Source organism: Mus caroli, unplaced genomic scaffold, assembly GCF_978045245.1.
Source record: "Mus caroli unplaced genomic scaffold, Mus_caroli_1 scaffold_11, whole genome shotgun sequence".
In the NCBI taxonomy this organism is placed as follows: Eukaryota; Metazoa; Chordata; class Mammalia; order Rodentia; family Muridae; genus Mus; species Mus caroli.
Window position 1 is genome coordinate 63,108,153 of NW_028227266.1, and position 27,287 is coordinate 63,135,439.

The following is a 27,287-nucleotide window of genomic DNA, read 5'->3' on the forward strand; positions in this document are numbered from 1 at the left end:
GTGGCTGAATGGACAAATGAATGTTGGGGCCCACCTGGATAGCTGTAGTTAGAACTAACCCCACATTTTCTCAGCTGAGTCCAGGTTCTCCAGCAAGAGATTTTTTTTCCTATCCTCAGTTTTTCTCCTCCTGGCTTCTTAGAAACTCTAGAAGCCAAATTACAGGGCTGCAAGGGTCTCCGAGGTGGAGGCTGTGCGTCGGGAGCAAATGAATATTTCATTGAACATCTTCTCTGGATTGAACACTCCACCTGCTCGCACTGTGTAGCTTTCAGAGCCTGTGATGTTAGTGACACGGCCTATGAAAAACATGAGGCCCGGCCTAGCATGTAGTTCAGTTGTTGGAGTGCTTGCTTCGCATACACAAAGCGTTGGATGCCATCCCCAGCACCACAGAACCCAGGTGTGGTGGCTCCCACCCATGATCTCAGAGGTGGAGGCAAGAGAATTGGAAACTGAAGGTTATTCTCAGCTATATAGAGAGTTTGAGGTCAGTCTGACACCCATTCCAGAAAATAAATAAATAAATAAATAAATAAATATATAAATAAATAAATGGGAGGGGGGCGCAGGCAGTAGTTTTTGCTGGGCTATGTCATCCTATGCCTGTGTTAGGATTTGAACCCATCCCTGATGACTCTTAGTCCTTTACTTAAACTCTGTAGTCACTTTTGCCACCTGTCCCTGAGGAAATCACCTCCATTTCTGGGACATAAGGTTTTAGGCAGCAGGTGATGCTGGGTCTCCTTGGGCCAGTTCTGACACCCTATGGCTTGCTCTCCAGAGAATATAGATATCTTGGAGACACCTGAATTTCCATTGATGAACAAATCTCCAGGACTCGGGGCCAGTCCTTTCTGCCTTCCCTGGCACTTGTGGTTGATCACATCTTGTGATCGGAGTTTTTTTTTCCCAAGTGGGCAGGAATGAGATCCCATCCCCCAAAGATGGCCGGCCACAGCCCCTGGATGTCTGCATTATAGCTGGGAGGTTTTAAGGATAGAACCAGGACTCGATGCCTGGGCATGAGGGACTCCCTACAGTTCTTAGAACCCTGCGGCTTCGAGAGTAGCAGACAGAGTAGGCAGGCATGTGGGCAGTGAGGTGGGGAGCAGCCGGGCCGGCTGAGCGGGCCCTGATTTGCACAGAAATGGAAAGATGGAGATAATTGCTTTGTGAGAAATAGGATGGTCTAAGAACACAGATAAGTTTTCTGCCTTCATCTTCGCAGGGCTGGAGGCCATACATGTGAGGCTGCCTGCCCAGGAGTGGGGAGCACGGGCTTGGGGTGGGAGGGCAAAGCCCGTGTTAGCTGGAATGGAGCAGGAGGCCAGCGCTTCATTAGTTTAGAGATGTCTCCCGAGCCGCCTGGCTGTGCTATGATCTCTTTCCAGCCTGGCTGGTGTCAGGGCTACTTGCTTTCGGCAGGGCAGGGGATGAAGGGGACAGGGCAGGCTTTGGATCCAGATGGATGGTCATTGGCAGCTTCTCTTGTGACATTCATGAGATTTGCAGTGTGAGGCTTCCTAGGTAAGGGGAAAGCAGGATTTATCAGGATAGAGGAACCTCGTTCAGGACGAAGGCATTTAACATGTCTGGGGAGAGGACTTTAAGGCCCTTTGTGATTTATCCTGAGGGACTGGGACCTCCACATTGGCACTGGGACTCTGCACTCCCGCAGTCAAGGGAATACTCTTTTGGAGGTTAAGAGATGTGGATTTAGTTAGTTAGTTAGCTAGCTAGTTAGTTTTATATAGGGAGATTAGAAAGTGGTCACTATAAATCCAGTCCCTGGTGGGATAACTAGGGAGCAGGAGGCTTCAAGCCAAAGACTCTTAGTGGTGGGCTGAGGAGGCTAACTGTGGTCCTTCCCTTCATCACGCTCATCAGACCCCAGCAAAGCTAGTAAACAGAGATGGGTCCGGGGATAGTGGACCAGCTGAGAGGGGGGGGGGGCAGGGAAGGGAATATGGCAGCTAGACTGGACAGTAACCTTGGTGTTGGCCTCCTGTGTGCAAACTTGGCTTTTCTGTTTTATTCAGAAAAATAACAGAAGTGTGTGTATGTCCTATAAATAGAAGATAGAGGTCTCTCTGCACCCACATGCTGAGAGAGATGTGAGGTGTGTGTACAATTAATCCCAGCTTCTGCTGTTCTTGGTCCTGAAAGTGCCTTTTCATGAGCCGCTCAGGATATTATTCGTCCTCATTTGCAGTGTGAGCTATTGAGCAGCCTTCAATGCCTGCCTTGTGTTGCCTCCCTGGGCAGATGAGTGCTGGTGCTGATGGGGAGGCCCAGACCGAGGGCTCTGAGTCACACTCAGGATGTCACGGGTGCCCACTATGACGGATGCCAACAGCCTGGTGCCCCTGTGATGCAGTTCACTTGGCTCCATGTGCCGTGTGATCCCCTCCTCAAGGGATGAGTGGTGGTTTCTGTCAGGTGAAGCAGGTGAATTGCTTTTAAGGCTTGGGGTGAGTGGGGGCAGAGGCCAGCTGTAGAATCAGTTAGGAGGTTGACAGAGATGACAGAGTCCCTCTCAGTGCAGGTAGTGCTCTGTGTACCGGGAGCAGCCGTGAAGGCAGCAGATAGAAACACTGTCCCTGGGTGTTCTCCAGGTTTGTGGCAGGGGCAAGGGTATGTGGAAAGGTAAAAAAGAGTGTTTTTTAAGGCCAGAGAAAATGGAGAGGCTGTGTCTGGGTGTTAGTTACAGAAGAGTGGCTTTGGACCAGTGACATCTGTAGGAACCCCAAATATATGGGTCTGTATTTCCTATTTAAGGCCCATGACAGGCATCATTAGTCCTCACGAGTCACGTTCTAGTTAACATTAAGTGTCAGCTTGATGAAGCCTAGCACTGTTTAAAAAAGGACTCTGAATAGAGCAATTGCATCTATCAGGTTGCTAATGGATATGGGACTCAGTCCACTGTGGGTGGCACCATTCCCTAAGTAGGTAGCCCTGGGCTGTATATGGAAGCTAGCTGAGCATGAGCTTCAGTAAGTCAGCAAGCAGCATTTCTTCATGAATATATCCCCTCTTGTTCCTGTCATGACTTCCCTCAATGACAGGTTGTGCCCTGGAAATATAAGCAAAATTATCCTCTTTCTCCCCAAGGTACTTTTGGTTAGAGTGTTTTATTATAGTAATAGATAGCAAACTAGGACATATGCTTTGCCCAGTTTCTCTGCATGTTTTCCAGGTAGTCATTATACCCCATCCTCTTTGTTGTAGTAGAAGAACCTTTCCAAGGTCCACAAAACAGTGCTGGTGAGATAGTTAAGTTGGTAGGGTCTCTAAGCATACCAGAGACCATGGGTTCAATCGTGGTGTCCGCCTAAACTAAGGTGATAGCACACAGTCCTATAGTCCCAGTCACGGTGGAAGCAGAAGTAGGAGGATCAGGAGTTTGAGGTCCATAAAACTGCACCTGACTGCTGGTTCCCTGATGCCAGTGCAAACTGGTTGAGAAGAAAGAACTCACTGGAAGGGGCACAGAGAGGAGGAGGTTCTGGGCCCATGACTCTGGCTTCAGTGTATAAGATTTTAGCACCTTCAGGATAAGGCAGGTAGGGAGTGAAGTGGGAACTGGAGTTTTGCACAAGAATCACTTTATAACAACAGGTCCGAGGGCCCTCTGTCTATCTGCCTTTGGTCCCAGTTTATGCACATTGGGTAAGAGAGCCCCTGGTGCCTGGCCAGGTGTGGGTGTCATCAAGAAGACAGGCTGGACACCACAGGTGCTGGCCTGAGTCAAGCTAACATCAAGTCAACATTGACAAAGTTGGCTTAGTCTACATGGCCAACCCAGGCTAGATCGGGACTCCTAGGTAGGAAGGTCAATGTTTTGTTCTTGTTCTCTGTGTGTTTCTGTCTCTCTGTCTCCCTCTCTGTCTGTTTCTGTCTCTGTCTCTCTCTGTCTCTGTGTCTGTCTCTGTCCCTCTGTTTCTCTCTCTCTGTCTCTCCTTCTCTCTGTCTCTGTCTCTCTGTCTGTGTCTGTGTCTGTCTCTGTCTCTCTGTCTCTGTCTGCCTCTGTCTCTCTCTATCTCTCTCTTTCTCTGAGAGCTTCTAATATGTCAGGCTGACTTTGAACTCACCGTGTAGTTGATGACCTTGAACTTCTGATACTCTGTTTTCTGAATGCTGGGATTAGCACCACCATGTTCAATCTATGCAGTGCTGGGCACTAATCCTAGTGCTCCATACATGTTAAGCAGGCACTCTGCAGACTGTACCACATTCCCAGCCCAAGGTCATTGTTTCCTAAGATATCTGGTGGCAGCCTAGAGGAGTCAGAATAAATCAATACAAATGTGAAGGATGCACACTGGTGTGAACTAGGCCTCCTGGCAAACCTGACCTTGAATGAGAGAAACCAAGTATTTCACACTGGGCTCATGAGCAACTCTGCTCTCCTGGCTGGCCAAGCTAGAAAGGTCTATCCTTAGGTCCTGTCAGAGCCTGAGCTTTGTACTGATGCACCATGTACCAGGGCTAGTGAAGGTAAAGACAGAGCAGGCAGCAGAGACCAGACAGTCCTTAGAGCCTTTGCAGGAAACACTTCTGTAATGTTCTCAAAGGACTCTAATTTCCCACATAAGCTGTAAAACACCTTCTAATGTTTCCATTTGGCCACTGCAGGAGCTTCTCCCATCTGCTTCCTCCAGTGCCACCTGCCACAGCTGGCCTCCACACCTCAGTGCCACCCATCACACCTGGCCTCCACACCCCAGTGCCACTCACCACAGCTGACCTCCACACCCCAGTGCCACTCGCCACACCTGGCCTCCACACCCCAGTGCCACCTGCCCACCTGGCCTCCACACCCCAGTGCCACCTTCCACAGCTGATCTCCACACCCCAGTGCCACCTGCCCACCTGGCCTCCACACCCCAGTGCCACCTTCCACAGCTGATCTCCACACCCCAGTGCCACCTGCCACACCTGGCCTCCACACCCCAATGCCATCTTCCACAGCTGATCTCCACACCCCAGTGCCACCCATCACATCTGGCCTCCACACCCCAGTGCCACTCGCCCGCCACACCTGACCTCCACACCCCAGTGCCACCTGCCCACCTGGCCTCCACACCCCAGTGCCACTTGCCCACCTGACCTCCACACCCCAGTGCCACCTGCCACACCTGGCCTCCACACCCCAGGGCACATCTACCTCCACTTTTGCATCTCTATCCATCCCTAGTCTGGTTTACTCCACCAGGGCTTTCCCAGACCCCTACTTGCTGCTGTCAGTGGGTCTCAGTTATCCTGAGAGCTGCTTTGGGTTTTTCAGGGCATAGGTAGGTGCTAGAGGGACTTCCTTTTACTCTAGCCATGGCAGGGACGTGGACTGATTAGACCCCACTAGCAGGTGTGAGTCACCTCCTAGTCACCTCTCTGCCCCTCCATTCATCAGCTACAATGCCTCCTTCCCTCTGAAGCAGGAAGAAGCGCCCTAACTCTAGAGCCTGGCTCCCCTCTCTGCTTCTTAGCATGCAGGGAGAGGGAGGAGACAGAGGGAAGAAGCCAGCTGACTTATTTACATGACTCTCCCTCTGAAATGATCCTGGGGCGCTTTCTTATTTAATTATTAATGCCCTGGTGGTGCCTGATACGTTAACCTCTGTCACTCCAAATGGAGTCACCTAATAACCATGGTGGCAGGATTGATTTTTCCCTTGGTCATCTCATAAGCATATGTCTTTGGTCTTCATGCTCCCTGAGAACCCCCAGGAAGTCCCACTAAAGTGATTGGGGAAGGAGATGCCCTCACACGCTGACAGCTTCTTTCTGGCTGCTTTTCTGTCTTCTTAATTGAAGTGTCAGAGACTGGGTGATACAGTTGTTTGGGAGTCAGTCTGTGAAGCAGAGGTGTAGGGTCTCTACCCCACCATTGGTTGCTTCCAACATGTTGGAAAGATGAAGGAAGCATGCTAGGAAGATGGCAGAGTAGGCAGGGTGACCACACTGGAGCATGGGGCCTTAACTGTCACTGGCCGGGGCTCAAAGGGGATGTTTTCAGTGGTGCTGACCTTTGTCAGGCTCTGCTGGGTAGTAGTAGATGCTACCTGACTGGGCAGAGTTGAAGACAAAGGACAGACTGAAGGGAGAGATAGAGCAGGGGTGAAGAAGCCTAGCCTGATTAAAAAAAAAAAGGTGTATGTATGTGTGTTCACATGTATGTGTGTATGTGTGTGCGTGTGCGTGCACATGTGCATGCGAGTTCCTATACCCCTATGTGTACAGAGGCCAGAAGAGGACACCAGGCATCCCTCTGCATCATTCTCCACCTTATTCTCTTGGTTCAGAGTCTCTCACTGAACCCAGAGCTAAGCTGGCAGCCAGCGATCCTCAGAGATCCTCCCGTCTCCATCCCTCACAGAGGTTCCTGGTGTGCATACAGTCATACCCAGTGCTGAGATACAAACTTAGGTCCTCATGCTTCTGCAGCAAGAGCTCTTAGTCACTAAGCTGTATCCGAATCTTCTTGATTGATTGACTGACCTCCTGGTTGGTTGTTTTCAATGCTGGAAGGGAACTCAGGGCCTAGTACACACTATGCAACTGCTGTAGTACTGAGCCCCATCCACAGCCTAGGATACGATTCAGACTTGGCCAGGTTCCAGGAAAGATTGAATGGCAGAGGTTCTGAGAGGGTTTGCCAATTCCCCTGTAATGTTGGACATCCTTCTCTTCCTCCCTCACTAGAACTGGGCATGGCCCCCAGTAAAGACTTGGTACCTTAGGCCTCAGACTGTCAGTCTAAACATCATTTCCTCCACTCCATCCTTTTCTTCTTCTAGAGTGCTTATTCAGACAACTGTCACCCTCTTTGCCGTGGTCAGTCCCCAGTGATTCCTGCCAATAAGAAGTAACGGTGCCATTCAGACCTGACTCAACAAGAAAGCTTTAGTTTGTTGTTGTTGTTGCTACTGCTGCTGTTGTTCTCTGTGTCATCCTGGCTATCCTGGAACATTCTCTGAGATCTACCTGATTCTGCCTCCAAAGTCCTAGTTAAAAGGCATGTGCCACCATACCTGGCTTAGTGAAGTCTTCTAAAGAGCTTGCCCATGATGGCTATGATCCAAGTAGCCATCCCCCTTGTTATCATGGGTCCTTTGATATATTCAAAGCCTACTAAATTTAAAAGTGCCATCTTAGGGCTACCCAGGAAACAGGGACAAGACACTTTCTGCATTCAAGTCTTATTTGCCTTCCTGAGTTCTGTGTGTATCACTCCTTCCTTCCAGGGATACTCAATCATCCCAGACCCCCACAGAAAAGATGTTCATGTCTCTTCTGGCTTTCCAACTCTTTCTGTCACTGGGTGCCCTTCTGAGTCTACTTGGATGTCCTATTGGAGGATGAAGTGGTTGTATGGATGCTGACAATGGCTGCTGCCTTCACGCTCTGCTGTGTGGACTCCAGGTTGCGTGTGGCAGTTGCTGAGTCTCTGCTGCTAAGCTTGGGAGGAGAGAAGGTGGGACCAGGAGAGTAGCTGCACCTCTTGGGCTTTGCCAGTTTAGAGAGAAGCAATGGAGCCACCCTTCCTTCTTCCCCCCTCCCCCGGGGGATCTGTAAATGTCCTTGATCTCCAGCTAAATCTGCACTTAGCTGGGTGATTTCCAGAATGAATGTAGAAAGTACAGCCTCATTAGTCATTAATTTAGACCCCATGGTTACACGGGATTTGTGATGATTGGCCTGTTGCTGAAGGAGCTGCTTAAAAAAAGAATTTAACAAGGAAGTGAGGGAGGTGGGGGTCAAGCAGTTAAGCTTCCAGGAGAAAGGGGCCGCATGGAGGACTGGATCTCGAGATGTGTGCAGATATGTGCCTTTCTCGTTTGTCCTCCCAGGAGGGGAAATGGCCCTCATCTAAAATCTTAGGGCCTGTGGGCTAGATAACCAACCATTTCAAATCTGGGGAATGATTTCCAATGTCAAAATGTTTTCCTCAGCCCTGCTTAATGGAAAGTGTATTTCTTTTAGTGTCAGTAGTTGAAAAGAAAAGCTATTCTGGATTCATTAAAACCTTTAAATAAATCCCAATAGAACCTCTTCCATGAGTCATGGCATTGGGTCAGCTCACAAAGGACACTGGGACTCATGAGGTCCAGCTCCACAGGAAGTGTCCTCGCTGCTCTGTGTGTGTCCCCGTGGTGGGGACATTTAGACTAGAGCTGTTCTCTAAGGCTGTAGTCTAGGGTTATAAGGTCTTGGGGAGTAAGGTCAGTCAGTGACCACTAGCCACCCTCACATGGCTCACTCTCTAGCCTCCTTAAGAAGCTGTGTGTTGTGTCTCTCATTTAGAGATCAAGGTAGTTGGCACTGTGTATCTGTACTAAAAACTTGACATACAATGGTATTTCAGGAGCCTTGATAACCTGGGCATGCTGCCTCCTTAAAGCCCCGTTATCTGACTATCTCGGCTGGCCATCTCAGAGTGGGAATGGTATTTGGTGACCCCAGGGCACTGATATCCTGTAGGAGGAAAGAAGCAGGGGCCCAGAGTTCCAGAGTGTTTCAGAAGGCTGCCTGGGCTCAGTTCCCTGTGGGCTACACAGTCTGCTTCTCTTCCTTGGCATAGGAGGAATAGGAGGCGATGGGATGACCCAGCCTTGCCAGAGATGAGGAGGAAGGAAATCTGGCCACTACAATGGCAAGATCTGGGTTTCTGTATCAAGGATAGATTTTTTTTGAGGATGGGGGTGGGTGGGTGGAGGGATGCTCTGAATTCTGTGAGACTTTAGCCAATGCATTGCATTGCATGTGGGCCTCTTCCTGGAGAGATCTCAGATCCATGACTCAGTTACTCAGAGCTGTTGCCATGTTAGTCAACGCTGTAAGTGTGAAGTATCCCATCTTGACTGCTGTGTGGCAGCTGTGGGGAACCCGCTCTGTTTAGTGCCTGTTCCCTCACTTTGAGGGAGGACGAAGTCTTAGCACCAAACAGATGCTGCAACCGAAGTCTGAGTAAGCCTGTCTTCTCTGTTCTCCCACACAGGCCCTGATGGCGCTGTCTGCGGTGGGCCTCCTTGTCTTCCTTCTGCAAGCTGCTCTTGCTCTGAACCCTGAAGACCCCAATGTGTGTAGCCACTGGGAGAGGTAAGGTGGGCAGCTCAGAGCTGCCACTCTCTGGAGGGCTCATTTTGTGTGAGGCACTCTAGAGAACTACCAGAATCAGGAGAGGAAGCAGCTGGCTGTGAAGGTCCTGATGACCAACCAGTAAGGTGAGGCAGGACAGGGTAGCTCAAACTGTAGGACAAGGTGAAACAGAGTGGATTCCTGAGAGGCAGGACCACAGGGACATGTTGACTGTGGGTGACAGTCTACTGTTGGGCTGTCTTTCCCCTTCCTTCTTTACATCCCCACCCTGTACTAGAGACTTTTCTCATTGCTATGACAAGATATCTAAGAAATACAACTTAAGAAAGGAAGGGTTATTTCTACCCATAGCACCAGGATACAGTACATCAGAGCAGGAAAAGGACAATTACAGGAGTGTGAGGTAGCTGGTCACATGCGGGAAGCAGAGAGAGAGAGAGAGAGAGAGAGAGAGAGAGAGAGAGAGAGAGAGAGAGAGAGAGAGAGAGACAGAGACAGAGACAGAGACACAGAGAGAGAGACAGAGAGACAGAGAGACAGAGAGAGACAGAGACAGAGAGAGACAGAGAGAGAGAGACAGAGAGACAGAGAGACAGAGAGAGAGAGAGAGATGACCATAGTCATCTCCCTTTCTTCTTCCTGTTCTGTCCAAGACCAGCCTGTGGAATGAAGTTTCTCACCCTTAGGCAGAGCCTTCTAACCTCTGTTAACCCAGTCTAGAAATTCACCCCCCCCCCCAGGGTTTACCTTCTAGGTGACTCTAGATCTGGTCAAGTTGGCAGTCAATTTCAATTATCACATACCCATTTACAGATGAGGGAGTAGAGGCCTGGGGAGCTCTATCCTTGTCTACAGCCAGAGTGGCAGCCAGGGTGAGGAGGCATGCATTGTGGTCCTAGATGTCTTGATCTTGGACTCTTAGGATGTCTGTCACAGTCTCCATGGACTGACAGCAATGCAAGAACAGATGGGTGGCTTGCTACAGGGAGGATGGGAAGGCCTCGTCTGCTTTTGGTTTGATCAGGGCTAGCTCCGACAGGGTAGCTGGACCACAGCAGAGAGCCTGCCTCAAACTGACTGCGGCAGCAAGTCCTAGAGCCTAGGCTAGGTCTCTGCAGATGGTCTGACTTTGAAGTACAAGGTTAAAGTATTGATTTTGGTGAGCAGAAAGACAATGACCAGAGACCCAATCAGGAAAAACCGAATTAAACCCTGGAATTGATTGGCCATGCTGACCAGGATGGCTCTGCCACTTAGACACTAATAAATCAAATGAATAAAATTAAGATGAAGACCCAGTGGGGCAAGTGGATGGTGGAGGAGGAAAAGTAAGATGAGCCCTGGAGGATGGATGGCCAGCTCCTAGGCAGACAGAAGCATCTCACTGAGGCAGTGCACAGGGGTAGCAGAGACACTCATGGACCAAGAAGAATGGTTGGATGCAAAGGGTCAGTGCTTACTCCAGTGTGTTGTCTGGTGACTGGATATCCCATGTGAAGTTGTAATGACATCAAGGCTAAAGCAAAGAGTATTTCCTGGGAAAGAGTATGCCCTGGGAAAGGATGTAAAAGATCTGTGAAGACTTCAGGGCATCCCCTGGGCTTTCTGTTTGCTACCTGTACTTCTTGGGGAGTCTCTGAACTCTGAGCCCAGGGCTAGCTCCATCTGGATAGCAAGGAAAATAAACATCCTCACAGGCTGTGGAGGATCGGGGCACACATTTCACAAATGTGCTTTGTAATCACCGTCTTCATATTGGCTATTCCAGCTCGGGGGTTATTATCAACTCAGTTGCACACTAAACTCACGAGGGGTGTGTGAATGCAGGCTTTGCAGCCCAGCGCAGACACTCAGAATCAGTCTTACATCTTTTATAGTTTCCCTTTTCCTCCTGGTTGGTGAATCTAAGCTTCTGCTTCCCAGTGTTTAGAGAGCCTCAGTGATAGTTAGAACTCCTCATTAGTCTCTGATTTGGGGCCTCCTTCTTCAGATAAGTCTGTCCATCATCCACCCAGGTAAGACTGATATGGTAGCCAGGTTCCAGGGTTCCCGCTGCGTCTCTGGCCATCTGTGTCTTCTTCTAAGGCTCCAGTCTGGGTTACTCTCTGTTACAGAGAGCCATTCCTTATGAAAGGACCCGTAATGAACCTATCTAAACTTGAAAGCAAACTCTACTTGTCTCACCTGCTCAGCCTGAACAAGGCTGGAATGTGAAACTATCGGGAACGAGCGGACTCTTTGGTGGCTGCGGCTTTCAGCTCAGGTCACAGCCTGCATGAGAGAACAGGGAGCCACACGGCCTTGAAGTCCAGGTCTTTTCCCTCTACCCCTGGGAAGGAGGCCGTCTGTGATACCTGCGTCCAGCAGCGTTCTTCCTTCTTGGAACTTCCAGCCCAGCTCCCCCAATACTGTGTTTAGATGTTTCTAGCCTGTGCCATTCCAGAAACACACCCTGGTCCTCAGAGAGCACTTGGGGATACTTTCCCAGCTGGATGAGCCTAGTTAGTTATATCCCCTACCACAAAACGCAGGGTAGAGCTCCTTCCCCACCCCCCCAGGTAAATCCTGGAGCTACAAGATGGATCAGCACTCATTAGCATGTTGGCAAGTGAGCAGTATTAAACCACCCAGCTATGGAAGCAGGGCACGCACTTCAGGTTGGAGACTTGGCATTGGTACAAGGCCCTCTAGCTGGATTCACTCAGCCCAAGGATCCTACAAAGCTAGGTCCAACTCCATGACATCAATATCTTTGGGGCTGGTTCCTTGGCCTCAGTCAGTGCTGAATGAGGAAGCTGAGGCTGCAAGCGCTTGGGCATTTATTCCGAAGCAGGATTCGCTCCCTGTCCCCAACATGGAAAGGAGGAAGAATCGGTCCATGTCTAGCACAGGGGGAAACCGCCACCTGTCATACTGATGAAGGTTAGCATCTATTAAGCACTTACTATGTAGTCAGTAAGCATTTTAAGTGGTTTCTTCCCCGCCCCCGCCCCCGTCCCCGCCCCCGCCCCTCCCCCCCCCCCCTGCTTTCACCCTGAGAGGTGTATACTACTGCCATTGTCTGTTGTTTCTCACGGTAATCCATTACATTCTTCATAGATGTCATAGATTTTTAATTGAGAACACAGAGGCTTATGGGAGCTCGGTGGCATGTTTAAGAACACACTACTGAGTGATAGGACACCACCTCCTTCCCCCCTCCCCCCGGCCCAGGCTCTGACTTATTTATCCCCCTTCCAAGAGATGACCTTGCAAAATGCATTGTGGTGCTGTGGAATTTCAACTGAAGTCCTGCAGGAAGCAGGGGTGGGTGCTGACCTGCCTGTTTCCTAAGGCCTGGCGATGAACAGGGGCATATGGGCCATGTCTACATGTACTTGTATGTCTGGGGCACATCTCCCAGGTACCCACATTCAGGGTCATCTTTATCATCCTCAGTGTCAGACAGAACTCCCGCTTGCCTGGGTCTCTGAGCACTGTCAAACCATTCCTGTCCTCCTTGCAGGACTCCAGACCTTTTGCCTTACAGGCGTCAGGGAGCAGACTGTGGCCCCACAGCCCTCAGCCCCCTTGCAAATGAACCAACAGTTTCCTCAGGCAAAGCAGATGGGCTTTTACAGCCTGGGCCTGGCCATCTGGCCCCGGTCAGTGAGCCTTCTGGGGAAAACATGGAACACCAGCCTACATGACAATTAATTCCTGACACGCTCTCCAGCCTGCCCCGGAGGTGTGTGCCACGCGTCAGCAGCCAGGCATCAGTAGCACTGTTTCATGTCACCTGGCCAGGGTGACAAAGCAAATGCCTACTTTGGTGAAGCCTGGAACAGCTTTCCTGTGGCTTCCACCTGCTGGTCTAGGTTATGGTTAATAGGCAGGATGACAATGACTGCTTTCATTGGGAGGTCTGGAGACATCCTCTATGAAGCCCCAGCTATGCTAGAGATAGAATGGACGGGAAGGTCACTGGAAGGACTGGGGAAGTTAGGCTGTGTGATATTCTTTCCTTATCTGCAAAGTGAGATTAATTCTTCTACCTGCTTTATAAGATTGTCTGGGAACAGTCAGCTGGTCCAGTGTTGACCTAGAAAACATTAGGGCCTGGTTTGATCTCCCAGAACCCACATTAAACAAACAAACAAGCTGGACACATGATGAGTGTTTGTAATCCCAGAGTGAGGGAGACAGAGACAGGTTGGGTCCCTGAGACTCACTGTGGCTACCTAAGTCTCTTTGGCAAGTTCCCAGCCCAATAAGAGTCCCTGTCTCATAAAGCAAGGTGGCAGGCATCTGAGAGACCACAGTCAAGGTTATCCTCAGCCTCCACATGCATTCGCACAAGCAAGTACACCTGCATACACATGTACTGCTCAGAGGCACATCCTCTAGCTAATTTCTAGATTCTGTCAGGTTGACAGTCAGCTAACTCTAACCAGCATAGATGTGGCCTAGGGTTATAGCTGAGATCCAGGGCAGGAGTTTGGGAGCTGGGAGGGAAGGTCAGAGCTGGATCCTGGTCTTGGGACTTGGGGCTGGGCAAGTCTGAGGAGGGAGGTGTGTCCTGGCATGGGCTTGGCCTTTGCTGACCATGGCTTCCATCTCTCGTCTGGTCCTCAGCTATGCCGTGACCGTGCAGGAGTCTTATGCACACCCCTTTGATCAGATCTACTACACACGATGTGCAGACATCCTCAACTGGTTCAAGTGTACCCGGCACCGGTAAGCACACCCCAGAGGACTGTGTAGAGAATAAGTGCCCGATTCTCTAGTTTGTTACTGAGAGACCTGTGAAGCCCGTGTTGTGTGCACTGTCCATACTCCATGCCTGGAACTCTTGAAGGCTGGTGGTGTGAGACTGTTAGCTGCTTTCTTCTGGTTGGAAGTGGTGGACTTCATGACCTATGGGCATGAAACCCTCTACAAGCGACACAGGAAGTTGGTGGATGAGCACCCGACCTCCTTATCAAGAGGAGAACATGCAGCTCTGAGGCATTTCTAGTCACTACCTCATCGATCCTAGTGGAGAGAGCCCGAGTTGTGCACAATAGTCACCCACTTAGTAGTAACACCCCCTGTTGCTGGCTGCTCCACGCTCTCTTCTGACCTCTCCCAGTTTTGTCAGAGTTGCTGGCCTATGGCCATAGCCAGAGGCAGAGGCAGCAGTTGGCACTGGTCTAGCCCTGATCTCTTGTAGTCTTGAGCCAGAACCGAGTTTGTTCCAAAGTGTGGCTCCATTGTCTTGGGAGGCTACACAGCCTTCCATTACCCTGGGGCCGGGTGAATGAGAGGCTGCCTATTAAAATAGGCTGTGTTCCTGGAACGTGAGTAATTTTGCTAAATTATTGAGTCTCTGGAGCTTTCCTGATGACCTGGAGTGTGCATGCTGACAGCGGCACCATCCGTCTCTGGGCTGTAGTAGCTTGGTCCAGCATCCTCCCCAGAGCAGCCTGGCCCCAGGCCCTACCTGTCCAGCTCCCTATAATGGGGGCACACAAGGCTAGGGGAGTCAGGAGCAGTGGCGGTCCCTCTCCTGTGATGTATCAGCGTGTAAGGTTTCTCTCCCTATCTGAAGACTTGGGAGTCTTCCCATGTAGCAGGGACTTCCCATGGCCCAGTGACTTCTGTGTCTACTATGAATCATTTTTTATCTGAGAGCCACACACACACACACACACACACACACACACACACACACACACACACTTCCAGGCCAGGGCCTGCTTTCCTGTGTGTGGGAAGTAGCTCCTTGTGAGGCCAGCTTACCCATTACAGGCTTTTGACAAAGTAGAATGACCTTAGCTTAACGCATTCCCAAATATCACAGATTTCCCATGAGGCCATCATTGTCGTTTGTCATGAGGTGAGAATTTTAAAGATTTGAGAGGGTTGTCCAGACTGCGGCTGAAGGACTAGCCTCCCAACCCAGCCTAGGATTCCTTGTGAAGCAGGCTGAAGGGACCCCAGCCTTTCTATTCTCCACAGAGGAGGAGACAAGGGCAGCCCTGTGGTATGTAGAGGAACAGAAAGGGCTCTGCCTTCAACATCCTGGTCGTTTCTTCTCCTGTTTCTAATGGCCATTTTGGATCTGCAGCACTGCCAGTGACGGGGGCTTTTCTTATCAATGCCCCCTTTGACTCCTCCTAAAGTCTCAGTCCTCACACCAGCTCCTCCTGCCTTACTCTTTCAGAAATGCTCTGAAAGGCCAGAGAGCCACCAGAGAGAACTGGTACCAGGCGTTAGGGTAGGACCTGGTAGCTTTGCAATTTGACTGATCTGGGTTTGAATTCTGTTTCTGGCAATCCTGTTCTTGGGGTAATGTATTTTTTATTAGCCTATATGAATTGTACAAAATAACAGGTCTTATGATGACATTTTCATATAGGAGTCTAATATACCTTGATCATACTCCTCCCCACCCCCCATTTCCCCTTCTTGTCTGACCCTGACATTTATTAGCTGTGTGACCGAAAGCAAGTCATTAACCTCTCTGAGTATCAATTTCTCATCCATAAAGCTGTGGGTAATGGGTGGCGGGGAACATAAAAGAAGAATGGAAGCTCTAAAAGACAAATGAAAGGAATGGGATTAACGGAGCGTGATAGTGGGGCGTGATGACGGCCCTGCCCGCCTCAGGAGGCTACTGGGAAAATCTTGCCTATAAATTTCTGGCCCAGACCCAAGTCTCAAAGATTTTTGTCTCCATAAGGACTAGAACCCAAGTCTCTCTGGCTCTCAGAGCCCAGCAGGCCTCCAGCTTCTTCCTCTGCAGCTTGAGGGCAGGATTAGCGCTTGCCAGGGAACAGCACGCCCTCTGCAGGAGGCTTGAGGAAGTTCATATGGAAAACACAATCAGATCCAAGGAGTCCTCTTGCAGCCTTTCCAACTCAAGGATCAGGCCGACACCCAGGCATAGGCTGGCAGTTGGTACCAAAGCTGTCAGAGTTCCATTCTTATCCATGTCCCTAAGGTTCTCCTGAGTCCAGGACCTGGTTTGTTAAGGACCCTAGAGGACGCCCACCCCTGTGGCCCTCTACAATGTCACCCCAGCATCCTTCTCGGCAGCCCTTGTATCTGGGAAAGATTGGGAAGTCAGCAGGTTTCCCCGGCACTGCTTGGGTAATACATTCTGCACCACAGCGGCCTACATCCCATCATCGATTTTTCTTTATTGCGTTCTTTCATATTCGAAGCTGCCATGCATTTTAAAGTAATTATTGAATGGCATCCTCGATAGAGCTTAACACAAATATCATTCTAAACGGGATGGATTGATTTTCAATCCTTTCAAGTGGCTCTCTCCCTCATGCCTAGGATCAGCTATAAGACCGCGTATAGGCGCGGCCTCCGGACCATGTACCGGCGGAGGTCCCAATGCTGCCCTGGCTACTATGAGAACGGAGACTTCTGCATTCGTAAGTAGGGGCTTTTGTGGAGATGGGAAGGGAGTGGGGCGGGGGCCTCCAGCCTACCCCAGGGCTTTGGAAATCCTTGCATACTATTAGTGCTTAGAAGGGACTCTGCTCTTGGTATACAACATGGTTTTGGCCTCACATGAACCAACTTTCCACCATCACCAGGGCAGACGGAAGCAGACAATTCTAGCTCCTGAAGGGAGTAGTGGAGAAGTGGACCCTTCTGAAATGGACTCAGTGAAGGAGAGAAGGAGTTCCAAGTGCCTGGTGCAGGCCTGAGCTGTCTGAACTCATGAAAGACCTTCGCTGGAGGGGTGGAGATGATGGATGAGAGGATGGAAGGGTGGATGGATGGAAGCAGAAGAGGGAGGAGGGAAGGCAGGGAGACTGCATAGCTGGATGGACAAACCACAGCTCCTATGAGGGGGGTGATGACCTGAGTAGGTCAGAACGTAAGGAGTGGTTCCAGGAGATAGAGGGGCTACCGAGGGGAAAGAGTCATGAAAGATGAGCACCACTTTTCCTTGCTTGATTATAGCTGCTCAGAGAACAGAAGGAATAGTGTTAGCAGAAAATAAGAGCTGCGTTGCTGATGGTCACAGGTTCCCGGATAAGGGACACCCAGACGTGAGGGCTCTGACTCCGGCTTGCTGGCCATGTGGCTCTGGGATGATGACCATGGGTCTCTTAGAGCCACATCTGACCAGTGGAATGGGACATGAAGGACTCTCCAGGAAGAAGATATTTGGATATTTTCTCAACTGGAGGGGGTCATGAGAACTGGGAAGTCCCCTACTTACAAAGTTCCTGTCCCGCACTCGGAGAGTGGTGAACCTTGTTAGGATTCTCCTCCCCCAGAAAGAGCTTTGCGCAGGTGAGCCTGCTGGGGTTGGGAATGGCCTGTTGGTTCCTCTCCTGGGGTTACATTGCCACTCATGACAGAGAAAGTCAATTCTAATCACCCTACAGGATGAGGGGAAGATGCTCCACAAGTCAGCTTAGTAGCAACGGTGCCCCAGGAGAAATTCAAAGAAAAGGCCCACCAACCGGATCCTGGAGGGTTTTCCAGGGCCGAGGACCCAGCTAGGGATGAGGCCTTGGCTGGGACCCCAACTTGGATGGGGGTGCTCTGGGGTATGTATGCTGGTGGAGGTGAGACCAGCATTGAAGACCACTGCTCTGCCCACACAGAGGACAGCCAGCCAGGCATGACAAGGGGTCAGCAAGCCTACCAGGACGATATAATGCTATAGAGCAAGCCTGGTTTGAGACTTGCTCTGACATATCTGGTTTCTTCCTTCATTGTCACAGAGTCCAGCATCCAAGATGTACAGGGCACTATTCTAACTGTGTCCCATTCATTGTCAAACAGTAGCCCTACGGGATAGGTGTCGTTGTTACTTTCATTTTGCAGATAGGGAAAATGAGTCACAGAGGTATAAGTAACTTGGTCAAGGAAGGTCACCCAGTGAGGAAGTGGCAGGACATGAACTTGAGACCAGGCTGTCTGGCCCTCATCCGGGGGCTGCATGCTCAAGCAGTTTAGATAGACCTACTCTTGCTTCATGAACCCGTGAGAGATTTTACTTTCTACCTCAGTTTGTAAACCTAGAAAATGGGGCCAGCTTGAGCTGCATCCCTAGACACGGTCTTTGCAGATGTCAGTTCCCTTCTCTGTGGCTTTGGTTCTTCCCGTTTTGTTTTTCCAGTCATGACTTTGACTTTAATCGCTCAAGTGTGTCCATAAACATTTCCCTGGGAATGTACACTGTGCATGTTAGCCAGGGCTCTCTGGAGGAACAGAACTAATAGAATGAATGTGTATTAAGAGAGAACTTATTAGATTGGGTTGCATAATATAGTCCCAGTAGTCTGACAATGGCCGTCTCCTACCAGAGAGGTTGAGAACCAAGTGGTTGCTCAGTTCGGGAGGCTGGTGTCGCAGATGTCTCAGTCGAGTGCCAGAAGCCAGGAGGAGGCCTAAAGAGCCGCTGCTGCCTAGTCCCTGCTAGAAACCCAAAGAAGTTGGTTCTATCTATCAGCACAGGAATCAGCAGTAGCTGTAACAGAGGATGTGAACTCACCAGCAAGAGTGAGGGCTAAGCCGAGCAACAAAGCAAAACTCTCTTCCCCGCACCCCCGCCCCAGCCCCTACCTGTGTATGTCAGCAGCCTCCTCTTTCTGCTCATGGAGATGGGAGGAGCCAGCCCTATGTAGGCTCCATCCCCTGTCCAAGAGGGAATGCAGACTCTGGGTTGGGGTAACCTGTGTGTGTGAGAGAGAGCCCTGGCAGTGGTCTGGTGAAGACTGTGTCTAACCCTGACCTGTGCTCTGGCCTGGGAAGGTGATGTCACTGATCCTCAGCAAACCTTCTTAGAGCTTTGATTCTCACAGGCAGAAGGATAATGTCCCAGGAGAGAAAGCTTTGGTGAATTCTGCTGCTTATTTGCTGTGCAATCATGGGCAAGTCCCTTGCCCTTTCTGAGCCCTCCTGTGCATGGAAAGAGGAAGAGGAGACATGGTGACTAGGTGTGCAGGAGAGCAGAAAGCCCAGTACAGGTCTAAGAGGAACACTGTCTCTCCCTTTGTTCCATTTCTTCCGCCCAGAGCTGCCATCCTTGTCTGGAACATTACACCAGAGCTGCCCAGCTCTGCTTTCCTGGGTCACACCCTGTCCTTTTCCGTGGTCTGCAGACATGACTGAGTGACCTTTGGTTGCTAAGTATCAAAGATTTTCCAAAGATCACAGCGTCTTTCTTCCTCTACTTGAAACAGTCTTGGTGTCTCTGCCTGTGTGGAGCTGCTTTTATGTCTCTGCAGGGCAGACCGTCACCTACAAGACAGTTGTGGTGCTGAGGGTGGGGAGCTCTGCTGTTTAAAAACACTGGCCGAGCATCAGACTGGATGCGCTGGGTTATGCTGCAGTAACACCAAGCACTGAGGTCCCAGATGCTTCAAATAGCAGTGTTTGGTTTCTTGTTCATTGCCTTCTGTTTGCCTGGGCTCTCTGAGGCCAGCGCTTTGCCAACATCAAACTTTGTCTGGTGGCACATTCTCTGTGAGATTCCAGGGCACAGAGAAGTGGCCTCTGGTTAGTCCAGAAGGTAAAGAGCCAAGGACATTTAATGGGCATCACCAAAGCTTCTCAGGGCCCTATAGGATGCCTCAGCTTACCCAACAATATTGTTGCTTACTTAAAACTGCCTCAGGGCACTCTACTCCCGAGGTGAGCGACTTCTGCTCAGCATGTCTGAAGGCCTTTTTCCTAGCAGCCTGCACACCTGAACCTCTGACATGTTCCCTGGCTGCAGCTGCGGATCCTGGGAACCTCCTGTGGAGACTCCTGGGTGCCATTCTGAGAAGGGGTGAGTTCCCCAGGCTCCTGCACCTACAACTTCAGTGTGCACTGTCTCGAGACCCAGCAGGTGCCTCCCAGATGCCTCTCTTTAACAATCAGACCTTCTCCTAAAGAGCAGAAGGGGAAAAGGTAGGAACTGCAGGAGTGGCCCAGTTGGCTGCTGTTGGCCCAGTCCCCTGGTCTTTCATTTCCCCTGACTTAATTTTCTTTCAAGGTGGGGAGCTAGTTCCCCAAACATCCGAGAGGTGTCTTCTGACCCTCCTGGGGGCCTTGAGGACTACCAGTCTGTCTTCAGCCTTGTGCTTTGTGTGGCAATTCACAGGGGAAAGAACTAAGCAGAAACTCCAGGCAGGTCTGTGGCTAATAGCAGGCAGGGCTGTATAGAATCAGGGGCTGGCTGTCTAAAGGGCCGAGATGCTAAGGGAAAGCAGCAGAGGGAAGCTTGAAAGATGGGGTGCACAGAGGGTACATGTGTTGGAGGGACTAAGCTTGTGGTCTGGTGAGCTTTCGACCCGGTGAGCTCGCTGTCCTATAACTGTGACTTGGGTACTGTTGTTTCATTACTGTGCTGCTAGCCTTTGTTTATTCTTGGTGCTAGGGATTGAATCCAGTGCATGCCAAGTAAGGGCTCTACCACAGAGCAGCACCCCCATTGCAGGTGTGCCATGCAATCAATGATCCCTTATGTATAGCATATGATGTTCTCAAAGCACCTTACTTGTCGTCTGATGTCTCATTCTCCTTCCTGGTTCTTCAGTCTCCTTTTTCCTGAAGGTTCTGAGTGTGAGGATGCAGGTGGCTCCACCACGCCCATCTGTGTGGTGTGGAGGCAGGGGGGGGGTGTGTGGAAGAGGAAGGGCGACTAGGTCCTCCAGCATGCTTACTGAGCTCTCTACCAGTGAGATAGGTACCTTCTTAGACTTTCCTAAGGATCTTTAATAGTTCTTTCTGGGAAGCCCTAGGTTTGTTTGGTTTTTGTTTGTTTGTTTGTTTGTTTGTTTGTTTCCTTTGGAAACCTGTCCTGGCTTGGGTGGCTTAGTAGTTATGACATCGAGTTTCAGTTCTTCCAAGGATTATGGTTCACTGTGTTCTGGATTTAATATTGTAATGCTTTGGAATGAGGATATGCCTGTGCTTGTGGCTCTGTTTCTCTCTGTCTCTGTCTCTGTCTCTGTCTCTGTCTCTCTGTGTGTGTGTGTGTGTGTGTGTGTGTGTGTGTGTGTGTGTGCATGCACAAGCCCTTAAAGGCCAGGAAAGGGCATCAAATCCCCTTGAGGTAGGGAGGCAGGTCGTGGTGGTTTACCTAACCTGGGTACTGGGAACTGAACTTGTTTCCCCTGGAAAAGCAGCGTGACCCGAGCCGTTTCTCCAGTCCTGGAGTTATTCTTATTTGCATCTTTTACTTCTCAGAGGTATGCATCTTCAAGGTAAGGAGCCATGCCCTTCAGCAGTCTGGAATGCTCTCACCTTCCTCCATTCCCTCATGCCCGCCCTTCCCCTTAGAGGCCCAGGGTGTCAGAGCCTCTCACCCCATCTCTCAGTCTTCTAAATCTTCATGTTTCACCCTGTATCTCCAGTGTCTTGAAGGAGTGCCTCAGATCCATTGTTTAGATCCTGCAGCTCAGCTAATTAACCTGTCTGCTGAGGTCTGAATTCAGTTGCTTACAGTTCATTCCTAGGGGTTTACTGAAGCTGTTTCAGAAATACAAGCTTGTGTTTCTGCAGGTTCTTTCTCATGACCTATTCTCTTCCTGTGTTTATGGCTTTGGTTATTCTAAACATACGTCTTTTATAGCTCTTTCTAGATGCTCCTGTCATTTAGTTCAAATCTTTGGAATAACTAACCTCCTGTTTGTGGCACCTGCTGAGTGGCCAAGATGGTAGAATGTCTTCTCTCAGAGGGAGTTACTTTTTAAATATAAAGTGGCATGTGTGTGTGTGTGTGGTCTGTGGCTGCATACATGTTTGCGGGTATATGCATATGAGTCTGTATGTGAATGGAGATCAGAGGTCAATGTTGGGTCTCTTTTTTAGTTACTCTCTTTTTTGAGACAGAGTCTCTCACTGAGCCTGGAGCTCATTCATTTGGCTAAACTGGCCGTGGCCAGTGGGCTATGGAGCTCCTCCTGTCTTTACCTCCCCAGGGAGGATTGTGGGTGTATACTGTGCACCTGACTTTTACATGGGTTCCGGAGATCCGAACTCATACTTATATGGCAAGCACTTCAGCAGCTGAGCCATGGCCTCAGCTCTTAGATATCTAACTTCAGCTTCTTCTCTCCTGCACCCAGCTTGTACAGGGGCCCTATCCACTGCCTTTGCATTTTTCCATGAGAAACTAATTGTTTTCACTGTCTTGAGACCATTCTCTGGTCTGACAGCTTGGCCTGGGATTCCTGTGTATAGTGAAGGTATGGGTCTCTGGCTTTTCTTTTCTTTTCTTTTCTTTTCTTTTCTTTTCTTTTCTTTTCTTTTTTCTTTTCTTTTCTTTTCTTTTCTTTTCTTTTCTTTTCTTTTCTTTTCTTTTCTTTCCTTTCCTTTCCTTTCCTTTCCTTTCCTTTCCTTTCCTTTCCTTTCCTTTCCTTTCCTTTCCTTCCCTTCCCTTCCCTTCCCTTCCCTTCCCTTCCCTTCCCTTTCCTTTCCTTTCCTTTTTTTCTGCCTCTGTTTAATTGGTGTGAAATTCATGTAACAGGAAACGCATCATTTCAAAGTGCACAGTTTGGTGGCATTTAGCACAGTGTGGTACCTATACCATTCCTGGCTGGTCTCAGCACATTGTTAACCTCCACCCACATCCCTCCAACTCCAAGAGACCATACTCCCAAAAGCAGTCACTCCCAGCCTCTCCCCCCCCCCCCGCCCCACTTCTTTGCATGGGAGACTCCACCCCCTTCAGCCCCAAGGCAGATTGCCATGTTTCATCCCCATTGGTAGGCAGCTTGTCCAAGTTTCCCGGAGTGGAGCTGGAAGCTCCTGATGCCAACTCTGCCTCGTGTGGGCATTAAACCCTTGGCTCCTGGCATGGGCTGGAGACAAGGAGGTGAGTTGATGGCTGAGTCCGATGTTCCCCATGCTGACTTGGCACCAGCTTTTGACCTTACCCTCTTCCTGTTGTGTTTCCTTGCTCTCAAACTTGGAATTTCCCTTTCTCTCAGAGCTCAGCTGTATCTCAATAAATGTTTACTGTATTTTGTGGGGGCTTTAGCAGCATGGTGAACCTTCATCAACCCTTGCCCCTTGCCACGTGTGGCTGCATCTGTTTTATCATGAGTGGTGAAGTAGGGGCCTTCTATGGACCATGTGCCATTTAATTCAGTACTTTCTTGGATCAGTCACTAACTTCCTTCCAGCAGTAATAATGACCACAGTGCTCACATACAGTCTAGTCTGTGCTTGCTCAGCCAAACTGCAGAAGCAAACTATATCATTGTCCTACAGAAGACAAACTGGAGGTTCACAGAGGCCATTGGCACGAGTAAGTGTCCACATAAAAGATCAAGTAGGTGTACATTAAATCCTGTATTTGCCCTTTTCGGTGGATTTTCTCTGGTCAGGAAGGGTGGATAGCTAGAAGACAGACGTAAGGTTTAACTGAGAGGGTAGTCAAGGAGGTAGCAAGGAGAAGGCCTGGATTACACTGGGGTGATCTGGGCAGATGACTTAGTGGATAAGAGGGCTTGCTGTGCAACCATGAGGACCTGAGTTCAAATCCCAAGCACTCACTTAAAAAGCCAGGGATTGTTATACCTGTCTGTACCCCCAGTGCTGGGGAGATGGTGAAGATGAAAGGATTGTTGAGGGCTGCTGGCCACCAGCCTAGCTCCAGATTCTGAGAGACTGAATTTATTCAAGGGATAAGGGACAAGACGGCGAGTCAGAGAGCCAGACACTTGATAGCCTCTTCTGGCCTCTGAAAGTACATACCTGCACACATACATACCTGCATACATACCCCACACATGTATATCATTACTCCTGCATAAATGAATACATATACATATATTTCTAAAAATTTGTTGAGGTCTGTCTCAATAGATGCCAGGATAGGGTAGCAGAGCTGGGGGAGTCAGGTGTGTGTGTGTGTGTATGTGTGTGTGTGTGTGTGTGTCTGTGTCTGTGTGTGTGTTTGGTATGTGCACAGAGTCTGGAGCACTCGTGGTGGCTCTGTGGGGCTCCTTGGGGAATTGGGCCTGCAGCTGACACCAGGAACAGTGCTGACATCACCCTCTGGGTCACTAACACCTGGTGCTGAGCTTTGCTGCCTAGAGCCCCCATCTATCTATGTCCCCGTGTGCCATCTATCCAGGTGTCATGTTGTTTCACATCTTGCAGGCACTGCTGTATCCCGGGGATATGGGGTAGTGGGAGGGAGGCCTTCTTATTATAAGAAGTGCACTCTCACTGGATAGGCCAGGGTGTCACAAGGCTGATGGTAGGGCAGGAGGCTTCCTAGCTGCCTCATTAGGTCCCTGCTGAGTGAGCTGGGGTGGTGAATGACCCTCAGCCTATGAGCCTAGAGAGCAGGAGCAGAAGTCTGAGTGGCTGAGTTTCCACTGGTGTTTCACATCAACCAAACACCTAAGAACTAATATAGAAACCTTGAAATCAGTTCATTCCAAAGATCTGTTAAAACTACCAAGGATGCGTTCTTGAACCCTTGTTAGTGATTGCCAGGTCTTAGTAAGTCAATGAGCGAGTGAACTCATGTGAGGTACCCACGGTGCCTTCTGGCCCCTCCAGGTTCCCCTTGTGTGAGCACCCTGTGAGACTCTACTCTGGACATGAATTGTTTAGAAGCCATAGGCATGAGCTCTGTATTTACCACATCCTTCTTCTGGCCCCACAACTCTGGGCCCCTCTGCCGTTCTTATCCACTGCCTCTGATGTCCCCACTGATTTGTCTGTCTGTCCATCTAGCTTGGGAATGAGTTCCCAAGCACAGGGATCAAGTCTTCTGCATGACTTGTCACCAGGGCTGGACATCTGGTGCTGGCTAGTGTTGGTTGAATGTGTAATGAAACAGACCCCTCCAAATGCTGCGGCTGTCCTAGATACATCTCGAAGCCTGGGAAGGGAAGCCCAGGTAACTCAGACACTTGGAAAAGATCGTTTAAACACCAGTCTGAAGAAAGGTCAGAGCTGAGCAGTGGTTTGGACAGTTTTAGAACTATGTGTCTGAGTGTCACCAAGGGACCCTGCTGCCCTTGCACACCGGAGACCTTGGTACTCCTGTCCTCTGCCCAGTGGGCTCTTCCAGAAGAGTCACTGCCCCTTGCTTGTCTCTGTTTTCTCTACGTGGTACTGCCTGACTTGATACACACACAACACACACACACACACACACACACACACATATGTACTTGGGGCTTGGGGTATAGCTCTAGTGGTGGAGCGCTTGCCTAGTATGCATAAAGTTCTCAGTTTGAATCTAAGAAGCCCACAAACTGTGTGTGGTCGCACAGGCCTGCAGTCCAGCACTTCAGGAGGTGGAGGCAGGAGGATCAGAAGCTTGAGGTCATTTTCAGCTACATCACAAGTGTGAGGCTAGCCTGGGGTATATGAGATCCTGTGAGGCTAGCTTGGGATATATGAGATCCTGTGAGGCTAGCCTGGGGTATATAAGATCCTATCATAGAAACAAAAGAAAAAACAACAGCATCCCAAACTTAAACAATGTTTAGAGTCTACAGAGGCTGGCAAAGTGCCAGTCATGAGCAGTTCCCAGCACCCAAGTAGCTAGTCACTGCCCACTCATTCTTGCCTGGCCTCCTCCTTTGGTTTCTGACAACCCCCTGGGGCTACAACCTCCTGGGGCTACCTGCCAAGTGCACATCAGACTCCTCTACTCAGAAGCCTGTGCCCTGTAGCTCGCTTCCCTAGGGCTCCTCTCACTGTCCACTGCAGTCCCTTACCCCATCCAGGTACCCAGATTGCCCACTGTCTGTTGTCTCCTGCCTCCCTAGGCAGGACGCTCTGTAGATGGAAAGACGGAACTCCCCATGCTGGCTGGCTGGCTGGCCAAGTGCTTCCCTCCCTCTGGGGCTTAGGAGAGTGGCCATTACCAGAGGTTTGCAGTCGATGGACTCATCGGACCCCAAATCTCCTCTAACGCTTGCTCTTTGATTAAGGGAAGCTGAATGGCTTCGGGGAGGTCCAGGACAGCTCAGAGCCTCCCCCTGCCTCCTGATGGGCACTTCAGTGTCTTTGAAGGCCTGCCTCTGAAGGGCCTTGATCAGCTGGGGGGATGGGGTGAGAGGATTGGCTTGGAGAGACAGGCACTCCCTTTACCATGCAGGCCCACTAATGCCAGAGGAGAGCTGGGGTGGGAGGGAGGTCCCTTGTGTGGTACACATGCCTCTGTGCCCACCTTGTCTGCGCCTGGGAGTAAGGTGCAGGGTGAAAATATATAACTTCAGGTTTGGCAATCTCACCGGTAAATAGAAGGAGTAGAGACTAGGAAGAGCCCTGGAGTGAGGGGTGGGTGACCCCAACATGGCTGGATTATGAGGAAAAGGTGGCAACTACTTCTAACCAGACTGAAGGTTTTATTTTATGTGTCTGGGTGTTTACCTGCATGTGTGTCTGTGTACTGTATGTGTGCCTGGCACCTGTGGTTGCCACAAGAAGGAATCAGGTCACCTGGGACTGAAGTTATAGGCTGTTGTGACTCGTCATGTATGTGCTGGGAACCAAACCAGAATCCTCAGAAAGTACAATGAGTTCTCATAACTGCTCATGCATCTCTCTGGCCCCAAGCCAACAGGAGCATTGTAATATCCTAACAACCCATAACAACCCACACCGTCTTCTATATTGCAAGCCTTAGCCTAGAACTGGGTCCCTGGAGTGCTTGGATCCCTGGAGATGTCTGGATGTCTGAGGATGGGCGGCCTCCGCCAGGTCTGCTATGCGTGCCTATGTGCAGGGATGACCAGGAGTCTATCTAGCTAGAGGGGCTTCTGTAGGCAAGCCGAACCAGACTGCTTGCTGCTGCCTGTGTGGCTTTGGGCAGGTCATCTAACTTCTTTAGGCCTCTACTTACTTAGCTGTAAAACCAGGTACTGAGGGTACTTTCCTGATGTGTGAGGCTCCAAGAGAGTTCATGGGATGCCTGGTGTGTGGAACCCATCAGATGCGCTGGGGATAGAGCCCGCCCGGCATGTGGTAAGTGGTACCCAGAGTTAGTCTTCATTGTCATAGAACAACATATGTCTCTGGGTGCTGGGGTTCTCGGGATGCAGCTATGGGTGTGTTCTGTGCATTATTTGCCGAATGTGTGGCCTGTGTGTCTACCCACGGGAACACCCACTAGAGCTCATGTTGCAGTGCTACCTGCATACTTGAGGGTTTTGAGCCCGTGTTTACTGCTTCCTAGATTGCGCTGAGAGTCACCTTCCCCATTGTCCTCTCCCACT

At 50.1% G+C, this 27,287-nt stretch overlaps 1 protein-coding gene across 4 annotated transcripts in view; it reads left to right on the plus strand.

The window, feature by feature from the left end:
• The window catches only part of Megf11 (multiple EGF like domains 11), a 314,168-nt gene that overhangs the window by 98,434 nt on the left and 188,447 nt on the right, over positions 1-27,287 (plus strand). For 3 of the 4 annotated variants that reach the window (XM_085844708.1, XM_085844706.1, XM_085844707.1), the window contains exons 2-4: positions 9,005-9,105; positions 13,720-13,821; positions 16,414-16,514. In XM_085844708.1, coding sequence (XP_085700834.1) covers positions 9,011-9,105; positions 13,720-13,821; positions 16,414-16,514 — 298 coding nt within the window. In that variant the 5' untranslated portion in view covers positions 9,005-9,010. Of the gene's footprint in view, positions 1-9,004; positions 9,106-13,719; positions 13,822-16,413; positions 16,515-27,287 lie in introns of those variants that run through there. The other variant, XM_085844709.1, reaches the window with a different exon arrangement.